Source organism: Polypterus senegalus, chromosome 12 (genome assembly GCF_016835505.1).
Source record: "Polypterus senegalus isolate Bchr_013 chromosome 12, ASM1683550v1, whole genome shotgun sequence".
Lineage (NCBI taxonomy): Eukaryota > Metazoa > Chordata > Cladistia > Polypteriformes > Polypteridae > Polypterus > Polypterus senegalus.
In genome coordinates, this window is record NC_053165.1 from 81,744,563 (window position 1) to 81,754,935 (window position 10,373).

General features: G+C 38.1%; 1 protein-coding gene across 1 annotated transcript; it reads left to right on the forward strand.

Moving 5' to 3' along the window:
• Positions 1-507: 507 nt before the first annotated feature.
• On the forward strand, positions 508-9,808 carry trir (telomerase RNA component interacting RNase). Its single transcript, XM_039772637.1, has 3 exons — positions 508-1,269; positions 4,636-4,713; positions 6,484-9,808. The coding sequence occupies exons 1-3, from the start codon at positions 931-933 to the stop codon at positions 6,589-6,591; spliced, it is 525 nt and encodes a 174-aa protein (XP_039628571.1). The 5' UTR covers positions 508-930; the 3' UTR covers positions 6,592-9,808.
• The last annotated feature ends 565 nt before the right edge of the window (positions 9,809-10,373 follow it).

A 10,373-nucleotide genomic window follows, 5' to 3' on the forward strand; every position in this document is an offset into this window, starting at 1 on the left:
TAAAGCACTTTGAGCTACTTTTTGTATGAAAATGTGCTATATAAATAAATGTTGTTGTTGTTGTAATCTTTGGCTATCTTATTTATTTGCTTTTAATCTTGACTGCTTTATCTTTTTTATTGTTTTTTAATAATTTATGTACAGTGTACTTAAATGTTATGAAAGGCACTTAAAGATAAACTGCATTATTATTATTATTATTATTATTAATATTAATAATTTTAAAATCCTGCATAAGTCTAGCGTTATATATTTACATCATGTCTGACTTGCCTCACAATAGCAAGCGCTTGAAAATCTTCATTGGCATGATTGATTCATCGATTTGTCAGTTTCACCGTCTCACCAAGCATCCCGCCCTAAAACCGGCACGCTTGAAAATGATTGGTCAGTAAACTGAAAGACAATTGGACTTGCCGTCTTTTACGAGACTGACTCGTATCAACGCCATTTTGGCTCCGGCCCCTCCTTGCAGCGTGCGCAGCGTCGTGACGTCACGTTAACGCTTTGAGGAATCCAGGCGGGAGCGCTGCCGGGTTTGGCGACGTTTGTTTTCAAGATGGCCGCCGATCAGGGGAAGGAGAGAAACTTCTAAAAAATAATCATACAGATTAGGTTAAAAAAGTATCAGCAAGTAGCGGTATTTTAACGCGTTCGATAATTCTTTCGGGTAAAGGGAGACAAGTTTTTTTATTTTTTAAATTGATTTCCGACTAGCCAAAACAATAAAGTAGTATTTGTACTTCGTTTGCGGCCCCGTGCAATTGTGCAGGGGGAGCAGAAAAGGGGGAATCTTCTAGAATCTGGGTCTTTAGTTGAAATGCACGTCGGTTGTTCCAAACAAGGAAGTAGAGTTTGAACAAGCTGTTTTAAATTTATATACTATATTAATATATCGGGTGGTTATAAGGGCTTGCGTGTTTAACGTTTATGAGCCGGTCATTGTCAAATTTTCATAGCTCAAAAATGGACTCCTCTAATAAAAACGTAAGGAAAAACTGCGACAGGAGCGACTCCAGCAGCAGCAGCAGTGGTGGTGCCAGTAGCAGTAGCAGCAGCAGCAGCGGCCCGAGTAGCCCCGGCAGCCCCGAACACAAAGCGCCGGGGGCCAACGTGTTCGCTAACGACGGGAGCTTCCTGGAGCTCTTTAAAAAAATGGAGGAAGAAAGAAGGAGAAGGGAACAGCAGGAGGAGCAGCAGCAGCCCGGCGCCGATGGAGACGAGGCCACCCGGAGCCAGACGCAAGAGAAGAAGGGCGTGACAAGCATTGTAAGGGGGTTTGGTTTGGTTTGGTTTGCTAGTTTTCCGACAGTTTGCATAATCTGATTGATTACGGGGCGAGAAACGAGACCCGTCTGTTCGGAACCTGCCAGTCCAAACCGGGTTGGGGTGTGCTTGGTGGCACGGAGGCTATGTGGGGGGATTGCCAGATCTTGCTTAGCGGTATTCTGTGGATTTGAATCGTGACAGAATTGTGTGTACCCCCCTGCTTCTTCCCAAGGCCCAGATTCTTCTATGATCATACAGATCTATGGACGTAAACATAGTCACACGTGCCTGCTGCCATTGTTTGGCATGGTGTGGTTTACTGCAGAGAGTGGCCTCAAATGAACATGCCGGACTTGGAGTTCAGTGTTATTTACTCGAATTCGTAAGAAGCAACACCTATTATCAAAACGTAATCTGCAGTAAGGGGGATTCAAAGTTGAATGTATAAAGGAAGGTCATTTGTAAGAAATAAAGAACGTTTATCAGTTGGTTGTTATCAGTTAGACATTTTAGAATTGAGCTCTTTTTGAAATTTTTATAGCCCTGTTACATAGGAAATGTGCTGAGGGCAAAGTTATATTGTGCTTGAAAAGGTGATAACTGGCTGTCATATGTAATATTTAAGCCATGGTTACGCATCTGGGGTTCAGATGTGTCTTTTATGGCAATATTGTCCATTTTATATGTTAGCATTGTTGGTGGTTCGGTTTCCTTATGTCTGATAATTTTTGGGCCACCTGCTAATCATGTCGAGACTACCTTCAGACAACCCACAGTCCCATGCGGTTCATTGTATTGCTTGTGATGTAAGTTTTCTCCATTGTTTATTCTGTGCTGTTTGGTTTTCCTGGATTGTTGTGGCTTTATGCCTTGGATTTCGTATTAGTGTCTGTGTTTGCTATTTGGACAGCTTATTTTGAAGGCACTGCCTTTTGTGCTGTTCTTAACTCAGTTTGTTACAGCACATTTTTGTGAGTAATAAGCCTTTTAATTTAGAAAGATTCTTGGTTGCCTTTTGTGTGACTTAGGGGGGTTTAAAGTTTTTACCTCTCTAGTGGGCATTTTGAGCATTTTTTGGAATTTTGTGCTATGAAAACCTCAAGTTCATATTACCATTGTTGCCGTCCTAACTGAGTGTGTAATTGAAAAAACAGAAAAACATAGGTTTATTAAATTATACACGGAAGTGTCTAATTAAATATAACAGCAATTTGTGTCTGCAACATAAATGGAAGCATCCAAAACTTGACAAGTACAAATTGGCAAATTCAAGCTTAGGGGCAGAACATTTAGCAGGACTCGTCCTCCCTCAGGTCAAAAATCATACATTTTTTGCAGTTTTCTCCCAATATAGTTTATGGCACCATCTTCTCTTAATGTCCTTTATGACAGATTTTGGTGGTTTCCAAGTGCTGCAGCAAGTGCCTTGGTATTTGATGGCCTCTTTGGAATTAGTCATTAATCATCTTGTTATTCGTTATTAATCATCTTGTTTGTCTACTTTGTCTTCATCAGAGTCAAAGAAGAAAAGGCTGTTTCATAAAACTTAAAATGCAGTGTAATAAAATTGCCACTCCCACAAGTTTTGACTAAATGTTATCTGACAAAATGACATGTTCATATATGCACAGTACATACACACTACGCAAGATATGATGTCAAGGCACATGTCCTCGGTCACCATGCTGAATTTAATTCATTCATGTGGTAATTTTGTTTTAGTGATGCACTGTTGTTATTTTTCATTAACACGTACAAAGCAAATTGATGTACACAAGAAATTGTTAAATTATGTAATTTAACCCCCAGAGTTTCTACTTTAAAGTGTTGTAAAGTAGGTAGAATAACTATCCGCTCCAGTACTGTTAAGAATCTGTAAGATTTTTTGCCTGATAGATTCTGATTTGTCCAGAGACTTTTTTTTTTTTTAACCGGTCAAAGTTATATCCATTCTTTTCTGAGACTATGTACAGTACTAGATTATGGAGCGTTAATTTTTTCCAGAAAGTGCTCTAAGCAGAAATGGAAGGTGAAGTGTTTACATGGACAGTTCGGTGTTCCTTTTCAGTCTTGAGCTAGATTGCTTGATCACATTGTGTTTTATTGTAACATTCGGGAATTTGTTCAAGTTGCAAGTTTGATATTTTATTTGTAAAGTAGATCAAGAAAAATGGACTAAAAATGAAATAAGAGGCTAACAGGCTAATCATTTAAAGTTGTACAGAACAACATTCAGAATTTCATTGCATTCTCACTACCGCATTAGTAATTTATGTGCTTAGTAGTTTGATAGTATGATTGATGGAGCTGTTAAGGTGCGTATTTTCCACTTTTCTCAAATGTCCTTTATGTGTTGTCAGTATCAAAACATTTATTTTAAGAAAAGATCAAAGGGTTTTCTAATGGCTAATGGAACTGTGGTGGTCATAGCTGCTGGAAATAAAGATGGTGATCATTGTTTAAAATCTTGGCTTTGCTTGTAGTTGCTATTCACCATGACAAGCTATCCTATTCAAGTCCCTGTTGCACTTTAGTGTAGGCTGCTACATTTTATTTATTTTTTTAACTTCACAACTAACAGTCTGTCTAATGCAGTGACAGAAAAATGAAAGTAGATTGAAAGGTATGCTGTGTGCTAGTGTCCCACATGCTGCAGCATTGATAGAACGGACCTGAGGTGTTCAGCCCTTCCCCTCAGCAGTGGCTACTTCCTGATTGAGGCCAATTTGTCAGTACAGTATGCAGATCTCGCAATATAATTTTCTTTGTATGTGTATTTTTGGGAGAGATGGGCTTTCAGCAAGAAAGCATCCATAGCTGCCTACCCTCTTTATCCTATTTGCATGTTAAAACTGTTATTTTGGACAGTACATCGAAGTACAAGTAGGACAGTAATTGATTTACATGTGTTGGTATATCCCTCATTGATTACTTTGATTTTTTTAAAACTGTGGTATACATGTATTATCAGTTTTATCTTCAAGGCGCTGTAATCTATAGGTATAGATACAGAAAATATTGATGAACACTAAGGGGTCCTTAATGTGTTTGGATGTGTACAACTGTGTATTTAACAAGCCTTTGAAATTAGCTTTAATCAGATTTTTTATGGCGTATAGTGAATTTGTGAATGCAGTGATCGTTCTACTTTGAAACTGGGTAACCACATAGCCTCCTTCCACTGCAACCCCCAGACCCTGACATTAACTTTCCTCCTTCATTGTTTGCTTGTACTGGAAAGAAACTGCTGCATAAGAAAATAACTGTCTAATGATAGGTTCCCTGTTCCATTGTGTAGTGGTCAACATTGCCAGTGCAACTGAAAGGGTTCGAATAACGGTTGCAGTCTTCTGTCCCTTAACCCAGGTGGGCAAGCGGAGAGGTGGAGCCAAACTAGCCCTCAAGACAGGGATGGTTGCCAAGAAGCAAAAGTTGGAGACAGAGGTACTTGGACATTTTTATTCAGTGTATGTTCAATGTGCTGGCTTAAATTTACATTTTGTAGAGTAAGACTGCAGTTTAGTGTTTCAGAATTTTGTGAGGTCAGTTAAATTAAAATTATCTTAACACAAAAAATTATGCAGCATTTCAAATTATAATACATTATGTAACATCTAATTTTAAAAGGCAGGGAAACATAACAAATCCAAGGCATTGTAATAAACAAAGTGTGTCGCTTGTATAAAGGTGCTAAAAGTTTTGATTATATGGTACAATGTAAGGGCAGTATAGGAGTATGCAAATAATGGCTTGTAGTTGAATTGCTGAAATAAAGTTCTGCCTTATAATGGAAGCCAGCTAAACACTAATATACATTTTAGTTATTTTGCCAATATTGTTTTAAAAATCATTAAAGAAATAGTCCTCCCAATTTTTTTTTTATGTATTACTTTTCTTGTATAGTTTGTCATGGTGACCGGGAAGAATCTTTATTCTCGTGATTTAATGTAAAATGGAGAGAATAAAAGCTTGATATAATACAAGGTAATAATGACCAGGGCTATACAAGTGCAAATGATGTAAAAAATGGAAAACAAAAAAAATCTTGTTACTTGTGTCATGTAATCTGTATATGAGTTATCCAGTTTTATGCTCAAAATGCATGCTTTTTGGTGAAATAGTCTTAAGTGTATATACTTCCTGAACAGTTGGCGCACATTATAAACAGGAAACTAAAGCCTTATTCATTGGGCAAGTGTCTTCAGTTCAAAAAGTCATACCCATGAGGCTTTAGCTGTCCTTGTGATGTCTGCTGATGATTTATTTTTGTAATGGATGTTTTTTCACATCATTTGCCATTATACGCCATTTGTCTCTGTTGGCTTCTATATCATCATCAACTTTTTTCTCTCCATTCTGCATGAAAACATGAGAGTAAAATTTCTTTTGGCCACAATTACAAACTGAGGTAAGTAACATAAAAGTAAAAAAAAAAAAAAAAAATGGAGTGTTCTTTTAAATGTTACCTAACAATACCCTCCTCCCAAACATTCTTTAGTCCAATACTTAAGTGTTTTAAAAGGATATAGCTGTCTAGTTATAAGGCTCCATTTTAATTTAATTATCGCTTTTCAGTAGAAAAGGGTGTTGGTTATAGATTAGATATGTAATGTAAAAATGATGTTGGTAATTAGTACAGCACCATTAGCGTATGTAGAAAATGGGTAAAAATGATTCCTGTGATTAAAAAAAAAAAGGAAGGTTGGTTGAGATTTACTGTTTCATTTGTCACAACCAAAACATTGTTTCCCTTAAAAAAAAAAAATAATAATATAAGGAAATAAGGAGTCGGTTAAGAGAGTAACTACTTTCATTATGGTGTTTTGTTATTTGGACTTGAAGAGATGATGAATGAAATTGTAAAAAAACCTGTTTCGGAAACTGGTTGATTTGGTATATGTTGATGCCACAGAGTAACATTGTTTGGGTCATCTAAACGCTTTATGGAGCCAGTCTTTTTACTGTAATAAACGTAACTGCCATCACTACCTATCTAACTTGACACACTACATTCTACCTTTAGTTAGCCGCATGAAACACTGTCCTCTCTGTAGGTGAATTCATTTCAGTTCCTGAAACCACTTATTTCATTATTGACATTGTGACTTATGGTTTTTGCTTGTTTGGAATATATCATAAATTCATAGGAAATTAAATGTTCAAAAATGTCTGAATAACGAGTTTCATGTTTGTCCAATTTCCTTTTCTTTTTAGGGTGATGCAGCTAAGGGAGATGCTTGGGCCAAATACATGGCAGAGGTGAAAAAATACAAAGCACATCAGTGTGGTGATGATGATAAAACCAGGCCACTTGTTAAATAAGACTTGATTTATTTGCTCCATTTGCTTGTATTCATACTGGACAGAACAGCTTGAATATTCCAGTTGGCAAGTTGTATCAGGGTGAATTTGGCAGTGGAGTAGGGAAGATTTGACTCAAAAGCTTTTTTTTTTCCCACCCCTTCCTCTTGTGCTTATCATAGTATTATGGTTTTTACCTCCAGTCTCTTCTGCTTTCTTGGAGAGGAGGGTTTAAATGCAAGTGTCTTCCCCTGCCTCCCACTTCTGTACCCAAGCCTGTCATATAGCTAGTAAACTGCATCTGCCTTGTTTTCTTGTTTTGCCTGGTACTTGGTTTGTGAAAGTATACAGTGCTCTGCTGCTCCAACGTAAATGTGGTAAACTGGACCATTCATTTTGTCATCTGTGCAGCAGGCTGAAAGTTTAGAAAGGAGTAAAATTGAATTGCTGAGCCATTAATAAGCAGTGGGGCACTAAGACAAATTAAGCTTGCTGGTGTTAACTGGAGGCAAGCATTGTATGACTTGGATGAGTGTCTTGCATGTCTTTTCCTTTAGAAAGAAATCGCATATGTTAAACTCCTTCCAGGAAGGTGATGATTATTACATATGACCTGGAAAAGTAAGATTGAAGTCAAGGATATCTGGGACCTGGAAGTTTAAAAGGAGATATCCTTGTTTTGTTATTGATGGAATACAAGTCTCTCTCCATTCCAACCTTCTCCAAGTCAAAACTAAAAATCTAGGTGGGTCTTATTTTTGCAGAAATCTGTAACTGAAGAAATATCCTTATTAGCATTGGTAAGCCTCATAGAGAAACCGTGTTAAGGTGTTGTTTCTTCTGAAATCTGCAACCTAGACAGGGTATCTAAAATGGAAGGCAATGGAACAAGAAAGAAAAATCTTAGTTTACATCTAAAGTTTGCTTACCATTTGTTGTACTGTAAATATTGGGGGAATTGTGCATTTTTGATATTTCCAATTTCATATTCTTTATGGCTCCAGCAGACCTCCGTGACCCTGTGTTAGGATATTGCGGGTTGGAAAATGACTGAGTGACTATTCTTTATGGTCACAGATGTAATGCTTATCCAAAGATAACTGTTTCTTTGTATTACCTTAGCTTAAGTGCCCGGTGGGATGAGGTAGATTTTTTTTTCCCCCAATCATTAGAGGCTGTTTAGGGGAAGGTGGGTGTGAATGGAGAAGGTAAACTGATGATCAGACGGGAATTTTTTAAATTTAAAAAGTGAGATACTAAACATGAAAGAGGTTATGTTCCTGAAGATGTGAAATAGCACAAATGACAGCTCCATTTAATCTTACCCTTGCTGTTTGATGGTAATATCAATCCATACGTGGATGGCCTTCCTAGTCAGTGGAGGAACAATTACAAATATTCAGTCTCAATATCCTTCTGATTTTCACATGATGTTGGAGTATTTTATGCATGCCATCATTACTGAGGACTCTGTCTTGCCAACCACACCTGTGCTAACACCGTGATGAATACTAAAAGCTGCTCCTGTGGCGACACACCTGAACAGAGATGCTGCCCTGCTCTTCTGTCTTTATGCACCTACAGGAATGAGGTGCAGATGTGGAAGATCATGATGCTTATACATTCCTCCTGGAGGAAATCTGTAATTAATGCACCCTTTATACTTTGAAGCAAATCTCATTTGCGTACTGTTAATATTTGGATTCTAATTTTACCTGTAAAGTGAAGTAAGTGGAACTTATAATTGTTTTTTTGACTATTCTTATGCTAAAGATAATTAAATATGTGAATTTATCTTTGTGATTTGTTGCTAGTAACCATTAAGTTTAAGTGTCCATGTAGGAGGCTGATAATAACTGTATAAAGGGGACATTCAACTAATAGGCCATACATGCTGTTGAGAGATTGACATTGGAATTACGTTAGAAACTGAAAATGTTTGGCTACTAAATAGTACAAATTTTGTCTGTGTTTCAATTTTATTAACTCACTTAATCCTATTTTAGATTCATTGAAAGCCGGAGTATTCCAGCCAGCTATGAACTATCGGTAAGATTGGCACTATGTAACCCAGAGTGAATGAGGTAGAGGCATTTTACTTATTACTTTGCTGATATCTTTATCTGAGGCAACTTATAACACCTGAGATACAGTTGGTTACATTTTTTACGCAATTGGACCACAGGCAAGCAGTGGTCAGTAGTGGGATTTGAACCCACAGACTCGGGGTTTGACATCTGAAGCCCCTAACCACTATGCCACACTGTGCCTACATGTAAATGTTTGCAGGTTCATGTGTGGCACTCTTTTTTTTAACATTTGCAAGACTGTCATGTGCATTTAACCATGCTGACAGGCATTATTCTAAAAGAAGAGGATTGTGAATTAATGGTCCCTGAAGGGAGGGTTTCCTATAAATGTTAAAACTTTTATACATTAACACCAGGTTTTGCCTCTAGATTGCAGTCATTACCTGTTTTGCAGTTCCCAGCTGTTACAGCATTCCAAGTGCATCAGTTTTAATGCTGCCTTTCAGCTCTTGAGTATAAACACTATCACTGGTTTGGTCCTCACACACAGAAGAGAGGCTTGGCTGTATGTTGTTTTGTGTTATATGTACCAGAACAGAATCAGCGTGGTTAGGGTGGGACTGTGGCTAAACTTGCTGTACCTGTTAACCCTTTGTACACCACTTGCTCCATCATTCAGCACATTCTTGGCTATCACAAAAAGGGAGTGGAAAGACGGCACTAAGTTGGTAAAAAGATATGCCCAGTGATTGTCAGTCATGTTAACATGGTCCAGCAGCAAGATCAGCAACAGTAGTCAAGTCTGACATACCCCTTCACCTACAAGTTGTAAGATGTGACATTGATGTATTGAATGTTGAATTGGCTAGCTTGTATCGGGTGGTTCTCAAGTTATAAATTGATTGGAGTGAAAATAAGGCAGCCCTGCTGCTCTGTTGTATCCAGAAATGGCCAAGCACCTACATCCGTCATGTTTTAAATTTTCCGGGCTGGTTAATCGATTTACAGGGTGCTTAGATCACAGAACCTATCTCGGCTGTTTTGGGCACAAGGCAGTCACTATCACAGGATGGGATGCCAGTCCACTGATACTGGGCAGGAAAATATGCAAACTTCATGTGGCGTAACTCAGCTCTGTGGAGTTGGCAGCAGCACCAGAGGTTGTCATTCCATTGTTTTTAAAAAAACAATAAACTTATTTGACTACATTGAGGTTTTCCTTCTTGCAGTTTGAATTATTCCAGGTTTATCAGAGTGCCATGTATTCTTGGATGTTCATACTAAAACCGCCTTCACCCATTGTTAAAGCAAAAAAAAAAAAAGTAAGTAGCATGAGTTGTCTGGCCTGTATGGAGCTCAATGATGGGCACCCATGGTTGTGTCAGAGGCCATCTCCCGTTTCTGTTTCTGGGTTTCCATTGCATTGCTTAGTGTGGGGTTCTACCACTGCAAGTTTTCATTGTCACCAGTCGTCGTGTGGGTGCCCTGCTTGCCTCCACCTAATCTATGGATTTGAATGAACAAGATACTGGGCATAGCTGTGGGGCATTTTTGTGAAGTGTTGGTCAATATGGCTGTACCATCCCAGTAGGCGTGTTAGCATTATTTGTTGTTGATGTTGAAGATGACGTTCAGAAAGAATTACAACCAACATTCCTAGCTAGGAACTGCAGTCTGCTGTGGCCAGAGGGCATGATCAAGGTGGTGCCAAATAAGCCTTATTAATTAAAAAGAAGACCAATGCCATGTTGAATGTATTCCCTAATAAATATC

Coding starts and splice junctions, on each gene's coding strand:
- trir (XM_039772637.1), top strand. CDS start 931: ATGAGCCGGTCATTGTCAAATTTTCATAGCTCAAAAATGGACTCCTCT. Junction 1,270..4,635: donor AGAAGGGCGTGACAAGCATT/GTAAGGGGGTTT, acceptor CCCTTAACCCAG/GTGGGCAAGCGGAGAGGTGG. Junction 4,714..6,483: donor AGCAAAAGTTGGAGACAGAG/GTACTTGGACAT, acceptor TTTTCTTTTTAG/GGTGATGCAGCTAAGGGAGA.